At 46.1% G+C, this 24,266-nt stretch overlaps 1 protein-coding gene and 1 long non-coding RNA gene across 3 annotated transcripts; both read left to right on the top strand.

Moving 5' to 3' along the window:
• The first annotated feature begins 2,874 nt into the window (after window positions 1–2,874).
• LOC309527279 (E3 SUMO-protein ligase ZBED1-like) lies at window positions 2,875–11,884 on the top strand. Of its 2 annotated transcripts, none has more exons than XM_082213976.1 (6): window positions 2,875–3,043; window positions 4,567–4,693; window positions 5,096–5,173; window positions 6,583–6,666; window positions 8,277–8,521; window positions 9,122–11,884. In XM_082213976.1, the coding sequence occupies exons 1-6, from the start codon at window positions 2,891–2,893 to the stop codon at window positions 10,913–10,915; spliced, it is 2,481 nt and encodes an 826-aa protein (XP_082070102.1). In that variant the 5' UTR covers window positions 2,875–2,890; the 3' UTR covers window positions 10,916–11,884. The 2 variants fall into 2 exon arrangements, with proteins under 2 accessions (XP_082070102.1, XP_082070103.1); XM_082213977.1 differs by having other exon boundaries at window positions 2,940–3,099.
• A 4,827-nt stretch (window positions 11,885–16,711) lies between these two features.
• On the top strand, window positions 16,712–18,429 carry LOC309527458. The gene is made up of 3 exons (XR_014217239.1): window positions 16,712–17,515; window positions 17,793–17,919; window positions 18,283–18,429. It is a non-coding gene; the product is annotated as an uncharacterized lncRNA (long non-coding RNA).
• The last annotated feature ends 5,837 nt before the right edge of the window (window positions 18,430–24,266 follow it).

Below are 24,266 nucleotides of genomic sequence, written 5' to 3'. Positions count from 1 at the left end.
ATACCAAGAACTAACTTAGTTGGTCTTTAAGGTGCTACTGGAAGGAATTTTTTTATTTTGACTATGGCAGACCAACACGGCTACCTATCTGTAATTGGGTACCAGGAACAGGGCAAGAGAGGAGGGAGAGTTGTGTTTTAGCAACAATCACAGAGCTGAACTGGCTTCCCCAGGCAGTTTGAGAAGCATTTGGAAAGGCAGCAGTTCTGGGGGAAACCTCGGCTGAAGAGCTTGGAGGAGTAAACTGCCTGTCCAAATACAGTCGTACCTTGGTTTCCGAACAGCTTAGTTCTTGAAAGTTTTGGCTCCCGAACGCCGAAAAGCTGGAAGTGACTGTTCCAGTTTGTGCACTATTTTTGGAAGCCAAATGTCCGATGGGGATTCCATGGCTTCCGATTGGCTCGGAAGGAGTTGCAAGAGCCAACCAGAAGCCGCACTTTGGTTTCGGAACGTTTTGGAAGTCGAACGGGTTCCTTTCAACTTCCAAGGTATAACTGTATCTAGGCCAGAGATCTCAAGGGCCTGATCCACTAGAATAATTCCCTGCTATTGACATCAGGCAAGCACATTCCCTGTACAGTGGTACCTTGGGTTACAGACGCTTCAGGTTACAGACTCCACTAACCCAGAAATAATACCTCAGGTTAAGAACTTTGCTTCAGGATGAGAACAGAAATTGTGCATTGGTGGCACGGCAGCAGCGGGAGGCCCCATTAGCTAAAGTGGTGCTTCAAGTTAAGAACAGTTTCAGGTTAAGAACGGACCTCCAGAACGAATTAAGTTCTTAACCCGAGGTACCACTGTACTCTTTTGCCAGTGCCTTCTTAAAACATACTTGTTTCAGCATGCCTATCCAAACACGTAGATACTGAAGTGTTTTAATCATTCTTATTACTCACGTTGATTATTTTTAATCTTTTGCATTTCAGAAAGGATTTTTTTATTTTGGTGCAGGGTGTCATCCACTCTCATACCAGGATCACTTGGGAATGGAGGAATCCTCTAGATTTCCCTTCCAAAACTTCTCAGAGCACAAAAGACTGGCGTTAGGGTTTCTGCTTCCTGGTTGGTGTCCCATAATAATAATAATTTATTATTTATACCCCGCCCATCTGGCTGGATTTCCCCATCCACTCTGGGCGGCTTCCAACAGAATATTAAAATACAATAACCCATTAAACATTTAGGGAACTAAACAGGGCTGCCTTCAGATGTCTTCTAAAAGTCTGGTAGTTGTTTTTCTCTTTGACATCTGGTGGGAGGGCGTTCCACAGGGAGGGCGCCACCACCGAGAAGGCTCTTTGCCTGGTTGCCTGTAACTTGGCTTCTCGCAGCGAGGGAACCGCCAGAAGGCCCTCTGTGCTGGACCTCAGTGTCCGGGCAGAATGATGGGGGTGGAGACGCTCCTTCAGGTATACTGGGTCGAGGCCATTTAGGGCTTTAAAGGTCAGCACCAACACTTTGAATTGTGCTCGGAAATGTGCTGGGAGCCAGTGTAGGTCTTTCAAGGCATGCTATTGCCTCCCTCCAGTGCCTGTTTTATGAGACCAGGTTTACCTGCCCTTCCACCCCCAAGAACCTGATCACTGGATGGGCTGTTCTTCAACGCTAACCTAAAAATGAGTTTGGAAAGTGTGTAGGGGCAGCAGAGTAGCCTTCAGTTTAGGTTGGGCGAGGGCAACACCTGACTTTGAATGTGGGGGATTCGTTGTGATTCTGAACGGTGTCCAGAATGAGCTTGCATCTCCCAAAAATGAATATTGTCTGCTGTCTGACAACTTAATCCAACCCAGTCCAGTCCATTTCAGGGGGAATGAGACACCTCCTGGTATGCCCTGCAGAGGACCTTAAGGTCCATAAATAATCATAGTTTAGAGGTCCCGGGCCCTAAGGAAGTCAGACTATCCTCCACCAGGGCCAGGGCCTTCTCGGTGATGGCTCCAACCTGGTGGAATGCTCTGTCCCATGAGACCAGGGCCCTGCAGGATTTAACTTCCTTCCGCGGGGCCTGTAAGACAGAGCTATTCCGCCTGGCTTTCAATTTGAACTTAACCTGATCTTTTATTCCCCTTCCTTCCTTCCTTCCCCCTCCCCTTTTTATGAAGATTACCCACTCTGGGATCCCACAGCTAATTCTCCCCTGGTCTCCTCGCCATAGCTGTCACTCCTCCCGTTTTTTTGCGGGAAATACCCTTATTCCAGGGTCATTTCCCGCTGCTACCCCGGATTGTTAGATATCCCATAGACTGTCCCCGGGACAGGTGAGGCTGCTGATCCCTGAAAGTTGACAGCTATGCTCCTCACTGGCGCAAATGGGACTAATTTAGCCAGCTAACCCTGGTGATCATCTAATGTTTATTGGATGGATTTCCCCCCTAAATCAATCTTTGATTTCTGGACTTATTCACGTTTTATACTGTATTTTATGCTATTTTTTGTTGCATCAATTAAGTGTTTTAATTTTGTTGTTAGCTGCCCAGAGCCCGGTTTTCTGAACCGGGAAGGGCGGGGTATACATAAAAAATTATTATTATTTATTATTATTCCCAGCCCCCCACCTTTGCACCGAAAACATCTAGTACCACCAAGGAACACTATTTGCCATGTGCAAATAGTACAAGTCTTTTCAGATACAGCAGATGCGTCCCCTTTGGCCTGACCTAGAAGGCTTTTTTGCTGAACTCTTCACAAAAAACAGGCACTTCTTTTGTCTTCCTCTGCCTCCCTTGCAAAGCCTTAGCCAAGAGATCTCAGAGCCCGGCTCCCTCCCTCCCCAATAACCAGAGCGCCTTTCTCAATGCCACCCACGGGCATCGCTGAGACACTTCGGGTTCCCATTCGCAGGCGGCCAGCGCAAAGGAAACAGCTGCTGCTGCTGCTCCTCGTTTGAATGGGAGCCGGAGGTGAAGGCGGCGCGGCGTCCTTCCCTGTCCCTATGGTCCATTGTGAAGGCGCTCAGGGAGGTGGCCTCCTCGCGAGTTTTCCTCCCGAAGAGGAGCTGGGCCAGAAGAGAGAGAAGAGTTCAGGGTGCAATGCAAGAAAGGTCGGGGGGAGCATGCCAGATCTTGCCTTCTTTGCATTGCACGACGCTCCTGCAAGGCAGGCCAGCGTGGATGTTCTGGGGAGGCGCGGCTCCGGGTGCAAAGCGGTTGATGGGGGTGAAGGAGCGCAGCTTTACACGCACCAGAGTTTTTTGGGGTGGGCGTGGGGCGGGTGGGAAGAGAGAAATCGGGGAATCTCCTTTTTCTGTCTCCTAGGCATACTGGGAAATCCCAGGGATTGCTTTAATTAATTCAAAGATTTGTTGCACTTGTTGTTGTTGCATTTGTTGTTGTTGCATTTGTTGTTGTTGTTGTTTAGTCGTTTAGTCGTGTCCGACTCTTCGTGACCCCATGGACCAGAGCACGCCAGGCACTCCTGTCTTCCACTGCCTCCTGCAGTTTGGTCAAACTCATGCTGGTAGCTTCGAGAACACTGTCCCACCATCTCGTCCTCTGTCGTCCCCTTCTCCTTGTGCCCTCCATCTTTCCCAACATCAGGGTCTTTTCCAGGGAGTCTTCTCATGAGGTGGCCAAAGTCTTGGAGCCTCAGCTTCAGGATCTGTCCTTCCAGGGAGCACTCAGGGCTGATTTCCTTAAGAATGGATGGGTTTGATCTTCTTGCAGTCCATGGGACTCTCAAGAGTCTCCTCCAGCACCATAATTCAAAAGCATCAATTCTTCGGCGATCAGCCTTCTTTATGGTCCAGCTCTCACTTCCATACATCACTACTGGGAAAGCCATAGCTTTTACTATACGGACCTTTGTTGGCAAGGTGATGTCTCTACTTTTTAAGATGCTGTCCAGGTTTGTCATTGCTTTTTTCCCAAGAAGCAGGCATCTTTTAATTTCGTGACTGCTGTCACCATCTGCAGCAATCATGGAGCCCAAGAAAGTAAAATCTCTCACTGCCTCCTTTCTTCCCCTTCTGTTTGCCAGGAGGTGATGGGCCCAGTGGCCATGATCTTTGTTTTTTTTGATGTTGAGCTTCAAACCATATTTTGCACTCTCCTCTTTCACCCTCATTAAAAGGTTCTTTAATTCCTCCTCACTTTCTGCCATCAAGGTTGTGTCATCTGCATATCTGAGGTTGTTGCATTTAGATCCTCCAGGGAGTCTACGTGGTCCTCGTTTAATTCCCCTGCACAACAGCCCTGAGAAGTAGGCGAAGGCTGAGCCCTGGTTCACCCACTGAGCTTCATCGTGGCTGGACGGAGATTCGAACCTGGGTCTCTCGGGTCCTAGTCTGATACTTTTACCACGGCACCACATTGAAATACATTTTAATGTATTTTTAATATTTGTTGGAAGCCGCCCAGAGTGGCTGGGGAAACCCAGCCAGATAGGCGGGGTACAAATAAATTATTATTATTATTATTATTATTATTATTATTATTATTAGAGTCGTAGAGTTGGAAGGGACCCCCAAGGGTGATCTAGTCTGATCCTCTGCAACGCAGGAATATATGTGATTGTTCCCAAACGAGGGTCCAACCTGCAATCTTGGCATTATTTGCTCTCTTCCAGGACCTGGTGACGTTTGAGGAGGTGGCTGTGCAATTCACCCAGGAGGAATGGGCTCTGCTGGATCCAGGCCAAAGAGCTCTGCACAGGGAGGTCATGGAGGAGAATTATGAGACAGTGACTTCTCTGGGTAAGGATGCTCCCACCCCTCCCCCGCCTCCAGACATATATATATATATATATATATATCTGAATCGTAAACTGGAAAGTAAGGACGCGTGTGGCACTGTGGGTTAAACCACAGAGCCTAGGGCTTGCCGATCAGAAGGTCGGTGGTTTGAATCCCCGCGACGGGGTGAGCTCCCGTTGCTCAGTCCCTGCTCCTGCCCACCTAGCAGTTCGAAAGCATGTCAAAGTGCAAGTAGATAAATAGGTACCGCTCCAGTGGGAAGGTAAACAGCATTTCTGTGCGCTGCTCTGGTTTGCCAGAGTGGCTGGGGAAACCCTGCCAGATGGGTGGGGTACAAATAATAACTTACAATTACTATTACTATTTTGTGATCAGAAGCATTTGTTTTTGTCTCCTCGAAAGAATCAGATGTTAGCTCCTGCTGGGAAGAAGGAGAGGACCCGTTTCCCCAGGATCCGAAAGAAGAAGAGACATCAGCAGGTGTTCAGCTTTTGGTCTGGGAATAGAATAAATTGCCATTTCCAGTGTGTTATCATTTCTGACAGATTAACTTAGTGGTTCTCAAACTTTTGGCGGGCTCTTGCTCCCTTGGGTTACATCAAACACGTCCCCAGTGCCCCCTACCCTATGAAAAGCATTATTCATAATAGCAGCTTGCAATGCATGGTTTTGAATTTTATTGTGTTATTTCACATTTATTCAAAATCCAATTTAAACTACAGTCATACCACATGTTACGTCCGCTTCATGTTACGTTCTTTCAGGTTATGTCCCGCGGCGACCCGGAAGTACCGGAAAGGGTTACTTCCGGGTTTCTGCGCATGCGCAGATGCGCAAAAACGACGTCCCGCCCATGCGCAGAAGCAGCGAATCGCAACCGCGCATGCGCAGACACGCCGCTGCAGGTTGCATTCTTTTCATGTTGTGAACAGGCCTCCGGAATGGATCCCATTCGCAACCAGAGGTACCACTGTACGGTATTCAGCTTAACTAATTCAACAAGATTGATGGGTACCGACTTTTCAAAGCCTGATAGGCATTTACACTTCCATTGTCCACCCCACCCCGTTCCTCCGCCCGCCTCTTTGCGCCTCCCCAGGTAACCCTACCGCTGCACCACCACCAGGGGGCAGCAGTATCACCCGCTGGGTTAACTTCTCAGGCTATGCGTTCTTCCGGTGGGGAGAAGAATAGGGTTAAGCAAACTGATGGAAGGTAAAGCTCTCGCTACTAATCATGATGACTAATCATGAGCACCAGCAGCTGAAAGGGGCCATTGCCTTTACTTCCTCCTTGTGAGATTCCCATATGGATCCAGTTGGCCTTTTTGGGATGTTGCAAAAGCAGAACAGATGGTTTCATGAAAGAGAAAGCTCTCTGGCTGCAAGAGGACAGCACTTGAGGGCTGTTGCCTTATGTCTTTTGGGCTTCCTGGGGGACGCTGAACGAGACAGGCTTTTGGTGTGATCCAAAGGACTCTCCTCACAAAGAGAATCTCTTCTGATGGGAGACCACATGGTCAAATGTACCAGCTTTCCTGCAACTTTAACATGGCATTTGGGTGGTTAACATCCTGTATCCTTTTAATTTTTTTGTGTGTGGGGGGGTATTATTTTGTTTCGTTCTTGTTTTTATTTTGTATTTTGTGTTTTTTCACCTTGTATTTTTATGCTGTGAACCGCCCTGAGATCTTCAGATGAAGGGTGGTATACAAATTATTATTATAATATTATTATTATTATTAGCCAGGTGAATCCTGCTGGATCCTATCATTCAGCTGGAGATCAATGCATTTTCCTCTGGGCTTTTTGGGAGGAGGCTATAGCAATGGGTGGACATGGAATATATTTTGTCCTTGGAAGCAACTAGCCTGTTTGTTTCTTTGAAAGAAATCCCCAAACCGGACTTGATGTCTTGGCTGAAAGAAGAAGACCCAATTAGGTGGGGCTCGGAGGAAGTGACGAGATGGGCAGGTACCAATTTTATTTTATTTTTAGAAAATCTTTATTAATTTTCACATAGACAAATATACACGAGTTACATAACATATAAAACAGAAAATGATGCAAATGAATAGAAACGATGAAATAAGTAAAGATAAAGAAACAAACATAAACAAATACAATATATTACACTTATATGACAGATTAAAATATATAACTTCCAATAATTCTCATTATACTACTTATATTATCTGTATTCCTTGCACAGATTCATATTATTTGGGGGGGGGTTGTGCGTGTGTGTGTGTGTGTGTGTGTGTGTGTGTGTGTATACATATATATATATATATATATATATATACACATTCCACTATTATATTTTATGTAATTCTTGGTTACCAGTATCACTCTATTTCTGCAAGTATCTTATTGTTTGTACGGTACGTTTTAAAGTATTCTATAATTTTTTTCCATTCCCTATATACCTCGGGGTTTGACACTCCTCTTAATTTTTCCAGTCAATTTTGCTAGTTGCAGTTATTCTATCATAAGAATTTGCCACTCTGTAATCATTGGTAAGATTTCGTTCTTCCAATTTCTTGCCACTGTTATTGTGGCTGCCGTAATTGCGTACATAAACAATGGTCTTATTTTTTTTTTCCCCATTGGTAATATACCTAATAGAAAAATTTCTGGTCTTTTTAGAAATGTGAGTTTGAATAGTATTTTTACATTCACTATAAATGTTATTCCAAAATTCACGGATAACTTCGTAGTTCCACCACATATGGTGGCAGGTACCGCTTTTAAGAGACGTCTTGGGAAAGATTATGATGTTAACAAAAACTGTGGGACGATATCTGGGCTTGTTAGATTAAATCCAAATATTGGCGGTGGCAACGGCTGCATACATCCCATAACTTAATTGAACCACCTCCCGGCAAGAGTCCCTGTCTGTCTTGTGTTTACATCTGAAGGCAGCCCTGTTAGGGAAGCTTTTAATGTTTGATGTATTTTAATATTCTTTTGGAAGCCGCCCAGAGTGGCAGGGGAAGCCCAGCCAGATGGGTGGGGTATAAATAATAAATTATTATTATTTATTATTATTATTATTACAGTGGTGCCTCGCAAGACGAAAAGAATCCATTCCGTGATTCTCTTCGTCTAGCGGTTTTTTCGTCTTGTGAAGCAAGCCCATTGACGAATTAGAGGATTAGCGCTATTAGCGGCTTTTAGCGGCTTATCAGCTTATCGGATCAGCTGATAAGTGGCTTAGCGGCTTAGAAAAAGGGGGGAGGGGAAAAACCCCGCAGGAACTCGCAAGACATTTTCGTCTTGCGAAGCAAGCCCATAGGAGATTCGTTTTGCGAAGCACCTCCAAAACGGAAAACTCTTTCGTCTAGCGAGTTTTCCGCCTTGCGAGGCATTCGTCTTGCGGGGCACCACTGTACTGAGGTCGGGGTGGTGCTGCGAGGGCTTCAGTGGGGTGAAGTTGCTCAGCCAATACCGGGACACAAATATCAACAGTCATCGATACCAGGAATCTCAACAGAATCCCCTGATCACTTTCTCCGGTCAGGGAAAGGTGGAGGAAGAAGAAGGTTTGTCCCAATAGAGATTATTCTTGCTCCATCTTACAGAGACCCAGAAAGGCCAGAATATCGACTGCAAGGTTGTCGGGGAGGAGGGCACTGCCCAAGATGCGCTGCTGGCGAGACCGTCAACCTCCGCCAAACCGCTGCCGTGGCTCGGCTTTGAGTGCGCCTTTTGTTTTGTGTCGCAGAAAGGCAAAAATGTGACGGTGCAGTGCAAGTTCTGCTTGCCGAAAGTGAAAACGGTGAGCGCCGCCACAACCTCCACGTCCAACTTGAAACGGCATCTGCAGGTAGGTGCCCATTGGAGGCTGAGCCTTAATGTCTGGCTGGCCACTGCCAGAAGTGGAGAGAGAAAGAGATAAAATTAAATTTCTGTTTTACATTTTAAAATATTCACTTAAACAACCTTAAAAAATATCAATGTTTTCCTTTCCTCTCTTTCCATGGTTCATTTTGCGCAACATAAATACCTCCATATTTTATATAAACTAAACCATTCCGTGTTCCATTATTACATCCATCAAAACTTATTTGCATTGTGGAATTTATCTTAATGCGACCCACATTTTCAAATAAACACAATTTCCCTCCGTATATTCAGCAAACATTTTACAATCTTCTCTAAATGTACGTTCTTCTTGTTCTTCTTGTTCTCAAAGTCGGGACTTTGCTCATTTTCCTTTGGGGGGGCTATAATAATAATAATTATAGTAGATAATAGTAAATATTATCATTAGGACCCATGGATAGGGGGAAGTCAGGAGATTCAGGAGATTGAGAGCAATCTCGATATTCGGATTTTGAATTGATGCTTGTTGTATGTTTATATTTTTTAAAAAAATCAAATTTAAAAAATTATAAAAATAAAGTAGCGCTCTTTTCTTTTCCAGAAGCAGCACCCAGAGCAGCTCAGAGTCCTTGAGGCTGCGAAACGGAAGAATACAAAGAAGCACGACTTCTCCGAGGCGGAAGACGCGAGCGGCTTGAGACCTCCCAAGATGCCGGCAACCCTGGAGAGATGGGGGTCCAGCAGGGAGGCTGTCAGCCAGAAACTGCTGGATAAGAAACTTCTGGATTTCATTGTGGAGGAGACGGTGCCCCTGCAGCTGGTGGACAAGCCCTCGTTCATCGAGTTTGCTCGCCTGGGCCTCGGCAAGGAGCTGTCCATCATGTCCTCCAAGACTCTGAAAGAGAGGCTAGAAAAGAAGGCCTACCACATGCGGGAGGAGGCGGCCATGAAAATGACACGGGTACAGCATGTGGCGACCACTGCGGATTGCTGGACGCATGGAAGGAAGACCTACCTCGGGGTTACGGCCCATTGGATCAACCCGGAGACCCTAACCCGGGAGTGTTGCGCCCTGGCCTGCCGATGCCTGAAAGGACACCACGCCTACGACCTCGCCACGACTCTGCACAACATCCACGTGGAGTACAAAATCCACCACAAAGTGGTATGCACAACCACGGACAACGGCTGTAACCTGGTCAAAGCCTTCAGAGCTTTCTACACAGACAAGGAGGCGGTGGATGTCATGGACCAAGCAGACGAAGGGGACAACGACCAGCAGGAAGTGGAGTTTGTGGATGTCTGTAACATTCTGGACACGGGTGAATACAGGGCCGCTGAAGAAGAAATGTGCTTGCCCCCACACCAAAGGTGCGCAAGCTACACGCTGAACTTGGTGGCCACCCAAGACATCGAGAGAGTCCTCAACTCTAAGAATTCTCCTCTGGGCGGTTTCAAGAAACACTTTTGCTCCTTGCTGGGGAAGTGTTCTAAGCTGTGGTCCAAACAAAAGCAATCGGCGATTACCGCAGAGTACATCAAAGACCAGTGCGGTGTCTTGCTCAGGGTCCCCAGTAAGACCAGGTGGAGTACCACCTACGATGCTCTGAAGCAGCTAAGGGATCTACTGTCCACTGCACCGCAGAAGATGGATTCCATCCTGGACTTCTGCTCCTTGCAGAGGATCACAGCTCCCGAGGCCCAGGTGGTCCAAGAATATTGTGAGATCCTCGCTCCTGTGGCCCAGGCCCTCGATATCCTTCAAAAGGAAAACGGCATGTTTATGGGTTACCTGCTCCCCACTCTCTACGCTCTGGACCATAAGTTGGAGGTGCTGGAGAAGAAGCCTGCAAATTGCACCTACTGCCGTCCTCTGGTGAAGATTGTGCGGGAAGGGATAAGGAAAAGGTTTGAGCCGATTTGGAAAGAGAGGAAGCTCTTGGTGGCTGCCTGCTTGCACCCGCGGTTCAAGGTGGACTGGTTAGATCTGTGCAACACTGAGATCGGCAAAAGTACCATGGAAGCTTTGCTGAGAGCCGAGATCCAGAGGGTGGTCACCGAGCAGGTCAAGAGCTCTTCGGAGAGGGAGTGCGCCGTCGACTGCGACGACGAGTTTTTCGGGATACAGTCCCGAAGCAAGAAGTCCGCATCGGACTCTGCCGAAGAGGAGGTCTCGAGGTACCTAAAGTTCCCCAACAGCGAGCTGTCTTCGCTCCATGCCTTCCCGCAGATTTTGAAAAGTTTCCTTGCATACAACACCGGCCTGCCTTCCAGCGCCGCTGCTGAGCGCCTCTTTGGCGCAGGGGGGAACGTAATGACCGTGAAAAGACATTCTCTGGCGGACGACATGTTTGAGCACTTGGTGCTTCTAAAGCAGAACAAAGGCGTGGTTTGAGGATCTCGCTCGTGCCCACGGAGATGGCACCGGATACCAGCTGAATTTCCTTATGCTGCCAAGGGGGACTCGCCGTTGTGCTGGAGGGGGGTGTGGTGAAAGAGGATTGGTGTTTCATCTGGGGTGGGGTTGCCCCAGGGCTTTTTTTCCCTGCTGGGAAAACTCAATTCCAGCACCTCTCAGGTGGGCACCATTGTTATTACAGCTGTACTTTGGAAGTCGAACAGAATTCGTTCTGGAAGTCCATTCGACTTCCAAAATGTTTGAAAACTAAAGTGCGGCTTCTGATTGGCTGCAGGAAGCTCCTGCAGCCAATTGGAAGCCGCAGAAGCCCCGTCAGACATTCAGCCTCCAAAAATAGTTTGCAAACTGGAACACTCACTTCCGGGCTTGCAGAATTCAGGAGCCAAAACATTCAGGAACTAAGCTGTTTGAAAACCAAGGCACGATTGTATAATGCAATTCTAGCCCTGTTCTCAGTCGGAACAGGTAGCGATCCCAGAGTCCAGCGCAAAGACCTGTTAGCAATGTTACCAGCTGCCAGCGATGGCACCAGAAGCGGGTCTCTTTGCCCACAAAGGGTGGGTGGTGCAGTAAAATTTGGGGCACAGCTTTATGTGAACATTTGACCCAGCACAAAAGAGTTGTTGAAGGTAAAGCGAAACAGGATAAATTGCTTCTATTCATTAGTTTTGTTAATAACAATACCGGCTCTCTCAGATCTCTAGTCACCCTCCTGGCAATGTGGAGCGGCTAGCTCCACCGAATGGAAGGACGCCAGTCGAACTCAACTTTTTAAAAATTCTATCACTTTCTACTCCTCAGCAGACTTGTTTTCCTTCTCTCCGTTCTTTGTTGCTGTTGTAGTTATGTCAGTAATTGTTCTCTAGTGCTCAGCTTCTGTTTTCTCCATATAATTGTGAATATCAACACTTTTTAAAAAAATACAGATGTGCCATTTACAATGAATATTTGAATACTTTTTCTTAGTTTTCTTAGCTTCATAGGTCTCTTGACTGTACAAGTTACTTTTCAAGCCCGTGCGTCGTAAGCCTGGCACACAGCTAGTATGTAGAACTCAGAGTCTGGGGCTTGTGAGTTTGGTGGGGGGAAATGAACAATTCATATCCCGCTAAAATGTAGATTTTGAGGTTTTCTTTATTCTCTTAACTGTGTCTTTTACACTTGAGAATGTTGGGGTGGGGGTGAAAGGCTACAGATGAGCTTTTTCTTTTTCTTTTGTTCCCTAGCATGGAATTTGCCTTTTCCACAGCTGCCTCATACTGGGTCACCATCACGGTCTTCTTCCTGGTCAGTTATCATCAGTTCAGACCCCATGAGCTTATATGTGAAATTAATATCCCCACCCCACCACTATACCCAAAACTTTATTTTTCTTTTTTTTCCACATTGAATTGCATTTGCCATTTTACTGCCACTCACTCCTGTTGAAGGAGGTCCTGAACGATTCAGTATTGTCGGCAAACTTGGCCACTGCGTTCATTGGTATTCTGACGATGTATTTCATATACAGTGGTACCTTGGTTCTCAAACTTGATCCGTTCCGGAAGTCTGTTCCAAAACCAAAGCGTTCCAAAACCAAGGCGTGCTTTCCCATAGAAAGTAATGCAAAATGGATTAATCCGTCCCAGACCTTTTAAAAACAACCCCTAAAACAGCAATTTAACATGAACTTTACTATCTAACGAGACCATTGATCCATAAAATGAAAGCAGTAAACAATGTACAGTGTTACCTCGGGTTACATACGCTTCAGGTTACCTAATCCGCTAACCCAGAAGTAGTACCTCGGGTTAAGAACTTTGCTTCAGGATGAGAACAGAAATTGCACAGCGGCGGCACAGCAGCAGCGGGAAGTCCCATTAGCTAAAGTGGTACCTCAGGTTAAGAACAGTTTCAGGTTAAGAACAGACCTCCAGAACGAATTAAGTTCTTAACCTGAGGTACCACTGTACTGCAGTCACACAATCAATCAGTCAGTAGCTGAACTGGGTTCCACACAGTCACAAAAACAAAACAAAAAGCCGCAAAAGCGCAAAATAAATAGCAAAGACAGACAGACCTCAGCATAACACTCAAAACGGAAATGTGGCACTCAAAACGGAGCACATTTGGCTTCCAAAAAAAGTTTGCAAACCAGAACACTTCTGGGTTTGCAGTGTATGGGTTCCAAGGCGTTTGAGAACCAAGGCGTCTGAGAACTAAGGTACCACTGTAGATCTTCCCATACAGATTTGGGCATCTTGGGCTCTGTTTGTTCTTGACAATTTTGTGGGTATGTTCCTAGGGCATTCATTCCATCAGCTCAGCCCAGCCAAAGGCTAAGTAAAGCGCCAGCCAAACATTACCCGTTTCATTTAAACTATACAGTGGTGCCCCGCAAGACTAATGCCTCGCAAGACGGAAAACTCGCTAGACGAAAGAGTTTTCCGTTTTGGAGGTGCTTCGCAAAACAAATTTCCTATGGGCTGGGCTTGCTTCTCAAGACGACAATGTCTTGCGAGTTCCTGCTGGGTTTTTTCCTCCCCCCCCCTTTTTCTAAGCCGCTAAGCCACTTATCAGCTGATCCGATCAGCAGATAAGCCGCTAATAGCACTAATTCGCTAATCCGTCAATGGGCTTGCTTCACAAGACGAAAAAACCGCTAGACGAAGAGAATCACAGAACAGATTCTTTTCGTCTTGCGAGGCACCACTGTACTTGTAACCATTGACAATGTAGATTTATTTCAGTTCCATCTGAGGAACCGGGGAGTGAGGCGGAACCACAGCAAGCGAAACGCTATAGATAAAGGCAACGCCAGTGGTATAGATAGGCAGCATAAGACATAAACATTTGTAGCTTTTAGCTGCAAATATTTGGCGTGCTTCTGAGCCATATCAGGACCACATCAGCGAGGCCAAGAGGAAGATCTCCACACTCACTGCCCAGGCTTGTCCCCAGGAGGTGCTAACTTGACTTCACACACCCCCAAGGCACACTTCATTATTTTTCGAGACAGACGATGCCAACAATGGTTCTCACATATTCATTTTCTTCAGCCTTTCCACTGAAGTGCTAACTTTTATTAAGAAGAACCTTAATAAAGTCCCATACGACCAGAGAATTTGCGCCTGTCCATTGGGGGATATAGGAAGCCCTGAACACATATTTTTTTGATGTCCCTTTTACGAAGTAGAGAAACCATTGACCCCCTGCTGGTGAGGCTTGCTGATCTCCAAATTCGATCTTCTCCTGTTAGGCAAAGACGACAAGACGACCAGGATTGTCACCAGATTCTGCGCACAGATCTGTAGGCGCAGCCCCCCCCCCCCCCCCGATTCAATCTAGTTTGTTAAGAAAATTCCCAAACTCAGATCCATGGGCGACTCTGGGTCATTTCTCTTAAGGTTGTCTAGCAAAGTTTTTATGTGTTTGTATGCCTATCGCACTTTTAAACTTAAAATCCATTGTTGTATATTGTTTTAAATGTTTGTTTTGGTATTGGGACTGTAGGTCCATTTGTGTTTCTTAAGCTGGTCTCTGACCGTAATAAATTTCATGTTTCATAAGAAGAACTGCAAATAACTTGGGCTCTACATAAAAGCACAGCCATCTGTTCTTTTCGTCATAGGGCATTTCATTGGAGCTGCCTCTGATCTTTCACATATAAAACACACACAAACCCCAAGCAGGACATTACCGTATTTTTCGCCCTATAGGATGCACTTTTTCCCCTCCAAAAATGAAGGGGAAATGTGTGTGCGTCCTATGGGGGACAGCGGGGAGGCGGAGCGCGTCTTCCCGCTGTTCCCCGACCTGGTTCTTCCAGCCCCACACCTGGGGGGGATAATATTTTTTCTTTATTCCCCCCCAAAAAAAAAACTAGGTGCGTCCTATGGGCCGGTGCGTCCTATGGGGCGCAAAATACGGTATATCTGAAGGGCACCCAAATGTAGAAATGTCTGCAATGTCCTTGACAAGAGGCTTTAACTGCAATGTTCCACTTTCCTCATTTTGTTCTTAAATGCACAGGATCTGAAGTATAGCAACAGATGAGAATTGGTAGTTTAATAAGTTAGACTGAATGTATATAACGGGTGAAATAGAAGTAATATAACAGCTTTATGCGGTAAGAAAAGAACAGCATGGAAGGTTGGATGGGAAGTCAGTGGACAGGAGAGATTTATTCTGAGTGTTGTCTAAAAGAATTTGTAAAATCTGAAAATTTAATGAAAAGGTTATGCCTCTTCATATCTCAGCTGCTTAGCTGCAGTAATAAACGAAAATCTGCCCTTATTCTTTTATGGGGGACACAAGAGCCCTTATAGAGTCCTTTGCAGGTTCTCCATCGGTCGGAGAAAAGAACAGAGGCCAACCAGAGAATATTGAGAAGCAAAGCAGCTAGTAAGCCTGATCTTTATTGAACTGTTGCAACAGGGTGCCCCCTTCACACGCAGAAGGAGGACCCCAAACCCAAGTCTGCCCGCCCTTATATAGACATTTTAAATTGCCCGCCCTGGAGTCAAGACCACCACCAGAAACATCATACATGCATCGCAGAAAGGGTGGTCTACAACAGAAATCTGAGTGCGTAGTTTATCTGTTAATGCTTACTTGATTGGATACCCTGGGGAGCCTGGCCAGTCTTTTGTAATGATAAATACTTAGTTCCTGAGCAAGTCACAGGCCCAACCTATTCATACACAGACATACCCTTAAGACAGGATTTGTGGAGGAAAAGACAATGGGGAGGTGTTTCCATTTTCCTTGACCTTGCAGAGAAATCATTTGTTCAGTTTGGGAGCCAAAATGGTTCCAGGGCTGTTTTCCTGTGCTGCTTCAGACATGTGGTTTATAGATTTATGTACCTGTTTGCTTGGTACATTTATGAACATTTATTATATATCTAACACCTTAATTTTTTTTAATTTTACTGCTGATAACACCGAGGTTGTGGGTTCGATCTCCGTAAGGGGTAGCTGCAGATTCTTGCATTGCAGGGGTTGGGCTGGATGACCCTCAGGGTCCCTTCCCAACACTATGATCTTGGCACCCCCCACAAGGGCTGCTGCAGCTCCCTTTGGGGACCTCTGCTGAAGCCAGACCCCGACCAAATGGGTGGTGGGTGGGTAAAGGGGGGGAGTGAAGGGGGCGAACACCCAGCTGATGTCATTCAGCCCTCCAGGAAAGGAACCGAGCTCTGGTTTCCTAGAGAGGTAGGACGCTGCAATACGAAGGAGGGGAGAGAATTGGGGTGGGGTGGGGGTTCCCTGCATATTCCAAGAGGAGACACCGGATTGCAGAGGAGGAGATCGGAGCGTGCAGAGACAAAGATTATTTATTTACACAATGGGCTGCACATGATTGACTAATTCCGTAATTCTACTGTAAGCCAATCAGGTTGTGGATTCACTTCTCTCTGGAGCCGGATTGGGTGGGTCCTGCCAACCAATCATACTGCTGCATTGTTCTAGGACCAATCAGACTGCTGCATTTTGGATCCTATTGTTCTAGGACCAATCAGACTGCTGCAGTTTGGATCCTATTCAACTCAGTACATAACAGGTGCAATGCACAGAATTAAGAATTTGCTTTTTTGCAAGGGGGGGGGGGAGAGATCTTGAAGGATACTGGGGGCATAGGGAGCTTCAGCTTCACCTCTTGGCTTTCTCCTAATCCATAGGCGTGTGCGCGCGCGCTGACCCATGCAACGCAGCCGCAGGATGCGTCCCGAACCGCTGCACCGTCTCCCTTGCAAAATGCTCTCTGAAGCCTCCTCAGGGAATGTGCAATTGGGGGAGGGGGGGTTGTTGGAGGGGAAGATCAAAGCGCACGTGCACACCCCGCCCGCCGTTTATCTGGGGAGAGATTTTCTCTTCCACCTGGTGCTGAAATGACTTCAAAGCAATCCATTGCATCCTAACAAATTTTAAATCAATCAATCAATCAAGCCAATAAATCAATAATGCCGCCAGCTGCTCAGCTAGGAACAGCCCCCGGCGACCCAGGTGCGGTTGGACTACAACTCCCATCCTGCTCCAGCCGCTTTGCGCAATGGCCAAGGATTATGGGAAGTGTAGTCTGAGATGTTTGGCTGGCAGCAAGTTTCAGAAGGCTGGCTTAGATCAACTGTGCCAGTCTTGTGCCAGTGCCAATAACTCGGGGACTTTTCTTCATTATAAATTAGGTCCATAAGACTATATTTTATCCTAAATTTTTGAAGTTGAAAATAAGGGGCCGTCTTATACATGGATAGTATATACAAGGAATCGAAAAATGGAAGCTGCGTAGCATGTTCGGCTCCCGAAAATCGTTCGAAAACCAGAGCCGTTACTTCCGGGTTTTTGGCATTTGGGAGCCAAATTGCTCCAAAAGGGAGACGTTCGGGAACCAAGGTTTGACGGTAACAGGAACAAAAAAAACCTCTCACCCCCCCCCCCCCAAACCATACTCCTGGCTCCCCTGCAGGCACTGGAATGATCTTGCTGGAGTTACTCTCTTGGTGGCAGCAGCTGTGAGAGCCCCTGAGCTGGTTTAGTTTACTCCTCTTCCTCCTCTGCCATGGCACGGCCTGGATCCTCTGGGAAGTCACCTCCGGTAAGGGAAGGGGAACTGGAGAGAGATGGAGGGGCAGCCTCGGTGCCTCCCTCTGTGGGCAGTGGGGAGGGGGATTGGGGCCCTTTCAACTCTGCACTTCTATGATTCTATGTCAGGTTGACCTGTAATAATAATAATTATTCTGTCACATGAAGCCTTTTATGGTTCTCAGATGCAATTGAATGAATGAATGCGCACATCCATTTTCCTTTCAAACTGGGAAAATGGTGTATGTTGGAGAAGTTCTCTCCTCTCCTCTTTCTCTTTCTCCTTCCAGGGTTTGGTGACCTTCGAGGAGGTGGCTGTGTTTTTCACAGAGGAGGAATGAGCTCTGCTAGATCCAAGCCAAAGAGCTCTGCACAGGGATGTCATGGAGGAGAATTATGAGACAGTGGCTTCTCTAGGTGTTATGTACTGAGTTGAATACAGCAGTCTGATTGGTCCTAGAACAATAGGATCCAAAATGCAGCAGTCTGATTGGTCCTAGAACAATAGGATTCAGAATGCAGCAGTCTGATTGGTCCTAGAACAATGCAGCAGTATGATTGGTTGGCAGGAACCACCCAATCCTTCTCCAGATAGAAGTGAATCCACAACCTGATTGGCTTACAGTAGAATTCCGGAATTAGCCAATCATGTGCAGCCCATTGTGTAAATAATGTATATAAAGCAGATACTGTGAGGGGACTCTCATTCATTCCTCCTCACCACTATGAGCTGAATAAAGAGCATGAAATCACCTTGCGACTCTGAGTATATTTCACTAGGTGAGGGCACTTTCTTCCCCTTTCGTCATTAGATATTGCCATCAGAAGAGCTACAAAATAGAGGGGTTAACTGATAAACCACTCTTGGAATTGCAGTTCCGGGAGGGAAATAGCTTGCCGATCAGAAGGTCGGCGGTTCGAATCCCTGCGACTGTTCAGCAGGAAGGTAAAGGGCATCCAGCACATAGCTGGATGATAGAATTCACTCTCACAAGATGTTCTGATGGCCACCAACTTGGATGATTTTAAAAGAGGGTTAGATAAATTAATGGAGGACAAGTCTTTCAATGGCTACTAGCAGAATGGCTATCTTCTCCTAATGTATGCTTCTGAATACTTTCTGGAAATGTTGGTGAGCAGAGAAAATTCTCCACTAGATTCATCTTCACTGCAGGTTTGTTTTTTCATTTTTTCCTGTAACTTAATCGCTTCCCTGGGACACACACAGAGATTAGAAAGCATTGCTGTTAGATTTCATGGCTAATTTCCTGTTTGGGTCGTAGATCCCAAACACCTGCATCTAAGACCACAGCAGCCTGCTCCCTAGAATTCCCCTCTGGGTTGGTAGTTATGTATTTCCGTTAAATTTAAATGCTACACACAACTGGGTATGCAGGAAGCTTTAAATAAGAAGACTCTTTGAAGTTTAGCTGGGGGAATGTATGCATTTATCAATTGTTAAATTTGCATGCTATAAAACTCTTGCATGTAATGGTGGCTTTACCAGATGGTTTCATGTTGTTTGTTTCGCAGATTATGTTCTAATGTAATCAAGCCCTACTGTGAGTAGACCCATTGGATTTAATGAATCTAGGTTAGTCAGGTAGACTGGCCATTCTTACATTCTTATGAATATTACCCTACTAATGCTTCTTACAGTGCGTGTTATTGAGCGAATGTGTGGTCCCTGGAGCCGACTAGGGCAAGCACAGGAACAAAAATCAGTCAAAAATCAAATCGCATGTCGGAGAAGGGAAACCTGAAAAGAGGAAGCTGCTGCTTACCTGCATTCTGCCTCAGGGTCTTACTGCCCACACGCTTGTGTTTCGTTGCTGTGTTTGCTCAAACAGAACAAAGAGCAGGCAAATCCCCCCCCCCTCCAGGCAAGCAGAGGGGAAAGCAGAGCGTCCTTCCTTCTAATTCCTCTCCCTGCTCCTCGCAGGCAGCCAGAAAACATGCAGGTGGGAGAGAGGGAGAGAGAGGGCTGGCTTGGGTGGGGTGGGGGGACTTTTGCCTTTCTTTCCTCCCTCCCGTTAAATTCCTCTCCTGCATTCTTATGCTCCTTGTCCCGTCTGTGTTTTTCTTCCCTCCCCACTTAAAATGCAGTTACAAAGCATGGATCCACATGGATCCTCAGGATCTCTGCATTGGGTCACCCCAAATTCACCATCAGATCACATAGCATGTCCATGGCTACAGCCTGCCCCCCCCCAAAAAAATCATGCACCCATTGTTGCTTGGGGCTGCAATGGTGCAAAAACGTGGTTACAGAGCATGGATCCACATGGATCCTCAGGATCTTTGCATTGGGTCACCCCAAATTCACCATCAGATCACATGTCTGTGGCCACAGCATGAAGCACAAAAATGATACATCCACTGTTTCATTCAGAATTCCCCCCCTTGTTTTCCTCCTCTAAAAACGATGTGTGTGTTATGGTCAGGTGCGTGTTATAGAGCGAAAAATACGGTACTCCCCCCTTCCCTTTTTTACAATGTTTCTATACATATTTCTTCACAAAGCTTCCTGTAAACCCACAAACGTTATTTGTTCATCACATATGCTTTCCATATAATCCACAAATTTACTCCAGTCCTCAGTGAACTTGTGATCTCGTTGGTTTCAGACTTTCCCTGTTAATTTATCTAGTTCTGCGTAGTCTGTTAATTTCATTCTCCACTCTTCTATAGATGGCAGCTCCTCCTGTTTCCATTTTTGGGCCAGTAGTATCCTTGCTGCCGTCACTGCATATAGAAATAATTTCTGAACTTTTCTATTTATTTCATTTCCAACCATTCCTAACAAAAAAAGCTTCTGGTTTTTTAGCAAATGTATATTTCAACATCTTTTTCTTGAGATGTGTCTTTTCAGCACCCATCCTATTCCCGTGACTGTAATTTAACTTCATTTTTAAGGCTGAATTTTAACTTGCTGTGCCCCTTCCTTGGACCTGCTGGTGCAGGGCAGGTAATAAATTTAGTAGTGTAGTAGTAACATTACATGGTTTTTAATTTTCCTTTTGTGGCTGTAGCCATGGACACGCTATGTGAATACTAAGAGAACCCATATACGGTAAATATTACAAATTTATTTCAGCCTCTGGTTGCAACCCTGTGGGGCAAATTTAGGACCTCATTTTCATGGGCCTGGCCTGAAGGAACTGAACTGAATTGAACAGACAACACCTGTGTATTTTACTGTGAAATACCAACACTTTTAATACAAGATATTGAAAATAATGTCTTTCAAGATCTTGAAAGAACATCTCCAGCGATTGGAGATTGTATAGAAATGGCCTGCTCCCACCCCCACACGGGCCAACTATTTCAATGTCTCCATGCCATGTCTGCTATTTGTACTCTAGGGTCCATGTCCAATTTGACAGGACTCGCTCTGGATTAGGCTGACAGAGGGAGTTGAGGGGGGGCAGCTATGGAAAAGGTTAGCCCCTGGTGTGTGGTGGGTCTCGATGCTTTTGTGGCTGCTCTGGGGGGGGGGGTCATTTCTCACTTCAGCAGTACATGTGAAAAGGATCTAGGAGTCTTGGTTGACCACAAACTTGACATGAGCCAACAGTGTGACGCGGCAGCTAAAAAAGCCAATGCAATTCTGGGCTGCATCAATAGGAGTATAGCATCTAGATCAAGGGAAGTAATAGTGCCACTGTATTCTGCTCTGGTCAGACCTCACCTGGAGTACTGTGTCCAGTTCTGGGCACCTCAGTTCAAGAAGGACACTGACAAACTGGAACGTGTCCAGAGGAGGGCAACCCAAATGGTCAAAGGCCTGGAAACGATGCCTTATGAGGAACGGCTAAGGGAGATGGGCATGTTTAGCCTGGAGAAGAGGAGGTTAAGGGGTGATATGATAGCCATGTTCAAATATATAAAAGGATGTCACATAGAGGAGGGAGAAAGGTTGTTTTCTGCTGCTCCGGAGAAGCGGACACGGAGCAATGGATCCAAACTACAAGAAAGAAGATTCCACCTAAACATTAGGAAGAACTTCCTGACAGTAAGAGCTGTTCGACAGTGGAATTTGCTGCCAAGGAGTGTGGTGGAGTCTCCTACTTTGGAGGTCTTTAAGCAGAGGTTTGACAACCATATGTCAGGAGTGCTCTGATGGTGTTTCCTGCTTGGCAGGGGGTTGGACTCGATGGCCCTTGTGGTCTCTTCCAACTCTATGATTCTGATTCTATGATCACTTACTGCCACATGAAAGCATGGGAATCTGTCCTTCTAGAAAAATGGACATATAAACAAGAGCTTCTGGGGTTCGAAAATGTTCGGCACGGGGCTTCTGGTCCCACCTGCCTTAATGGAGGCTGCCCCCATGACAGCGGGGGATCGTCAGTGAACGAAAAACAAGGATAACAGAGGGCAAATCATCATTACAAATTCCTTCCAGGGACGGGGGGAACGGGCTTCACTCGCAGTTCATCCTGGTACCTGGCTCTCGCTCTGGCATGGATTTGGCTATTATTGGGTGTATATTGGAAAAGTAATTTTTAAAAAATATTTTTTAAAAAAATTCTTCAGTATGATTTTGTTGTTTACGTTAAAAATGCAGAACATAACCAATTCCCCGCTCCCTGGGATATAGATGGCTGTGGATAATACAATAAAATAGGAAAACATGCACAGCTTCGTGAGCGAAGGTTCAGTGGAAATGCAGCTATTCCCTCTGGAAATGGTGGTCTTGTATTTTTATAGTGAATGAGGCCATTGATATATCTGGCTCTGGACTCTCCACCCCTCAGGTATCTGGTTGGCCACTGTGAGAACAGGATGCTAGACAAGATGGGCCATTGGCCTAATCCAGAAGGCTGCTCTTGTGCTATTATGCTGTTAAATCTCTGAGAAGTTATTACAGTGGTGCCTCGCAAGACGAAAAGAATCCGTTCTGTGATTCTCTTTGTCTAGTGGTTTTTTCGTCTTGCGAAGCAAGCCCATTGATGGATTAGAGCTATTAGCGCTTTTAGCGGCTTATCTGCTGATCGGATCAGCTGATAAGCGGCTTAGCGGCTTAGAAAAAGGGGGGGAACCAGCAGGAACTCGCAAGACATTGTCGTCTTGCGAAGCAAGCCCATAGGAAATTCGTTTTGCGAAGCACCTCCAAAACGGAAAACTCTTTCGTCTAGCGAGTTTTCCGTCTTGCGAGGCATTCGTCTTGCGGGGCACCACTGTATTAAATTTGTATACCACCCTTCATCTGTAGATCTCAGGACAGTAGATCTCAGAGCGAGCCTCTAAACGTACATTTGAATTCCTCTGTCCAGTGTTTTGTTTTTGGGGGGACATGAAATCAACCCATATTTTTGTTGTTGTTGTTTAGTCGTTTAGTCGTGTCCGACTCTTCGTGACCCCATGGACCAGAGCACGCCAGGCACTTCTGTCCTCCACTGCCTCCCGCAGTTTGATCAAACTCATGCTAGTAGATTCAAGAACACCATCCAACCATCTCATTCTCTGTCGTCCCCTTCTCCTTGTGCCCTCCATCTTTCCCAACATCAGGGTCTTTTCCAGGGAGTCCTCTCTTCTCATGAGGTGGCCAAAGTATTGGAGCCTCAGCTTCACGATCTGTCCTTCCAGTGAGCACTCAGGGCTGATTTCCTTCAGAATGGAGAGGTTTGATCTTCTTGCAGTCCATGGGACTCTCAAGAGTCTCCTCCAGCACCATAATTCAAAAGCATCAATTCTTCGGCGATCAGCCTTCTTTATGGTCCAGCTCTCACTTCCATACATCACTACTGGGAAAACCATGGCTTTTACTATACGGACCTTTGTTGGCAAGGTGATGTCTCTGCTTTTTAAGATGTTGTCTAGGTTTGCCATCGCCTTTCTCCCAAGGAGCAGGCGTCTTTTAATTTCGTGGCTGCTGTCACCATCTGCACTGATCATGTTTTAGGGCTCTTCAAATATGAGGCTTAGGTCACTGAAATGTCTTGATTTGGTATTATGGAAGGAGTGACCTTTCAGGAGAATCTCTTGGATTAACACTTCCAGAAGGCACGTGATATTCTTTTGTTTTGCTTCAAATTTACAAGTGATTGTAGAATTGTAGAGCTGGAAGGGACCCTGAGGGTCATCTAGTCCAGCCCCCTGCAATGCAGGAATATGCATGTAGCCTGTACAGGGATCAAACCCACAACCTTGCTGTTATCAACACCACGCTCTAAGCAACTGATCTGGGAAGAAATCCAGAAGGGAAGTTAGCATCAGTGAAGGAGTCAGCAGTCAATGGGCTTAGCAAGTGTTGTTGCAAATTGGACCTTTTCCTTACCTTTCCGGACCCAAATGGAACTTCCTTTCTTCAGTGCAGGCTACCATTCTGATAGCAAAAGCTGTGTTTAAGAGGGGTGCTTCGTAACTCATGTTAAATGAAGCGTGATGGGTTTTTGTTTTCCTTTGAATGCATGATTTTGGATTTGTGCAAGCCTGAATTGTTTTATCATATTCTGGAGCACCTAGCAAACCACTGGCAACACTTATCAGCAAAGACTTCAAGATTCAAATGTGAGTGGCAGCTGGAATTACCACTCACCGTACAAAGTGACGAGCAGACTGAGTTTTTGTTTGTATGTACTTGATTGCACAAGTGGAGCCTCCAGCAAAAAGGTTGCAGTATAGAGTGCTCCTGTTCCTGGTTCCAGACAGCCATGCCCCTTTCCAGTATGCTCCATTCCATTTCCCTCCCAATTACCTTAAACCACTCAGTGTTCTGTGGTCAGCAAGTGAATTTCCCTGGCCCCACTTAGGACCTT

Source organism: Podarcis vaucheri (assembly GCF_965113315.1).
Source record: "Podarcis vaucheri genome assembly, chromosome: 2".
In the NCBI taxonomy this organism is placed as follows: domain Eukaryota; kingdom Metazoa; phylum Chordata; class Lepidosauria; order Squamata; family Lacertidae; genus Podarcis; species Podarcis vaucheri.
The sequence above is the reverse complement of the archived record's forward strand: the minus strand, read 5'-3'. Positions and strand labels throughout refer to the sequence as shown.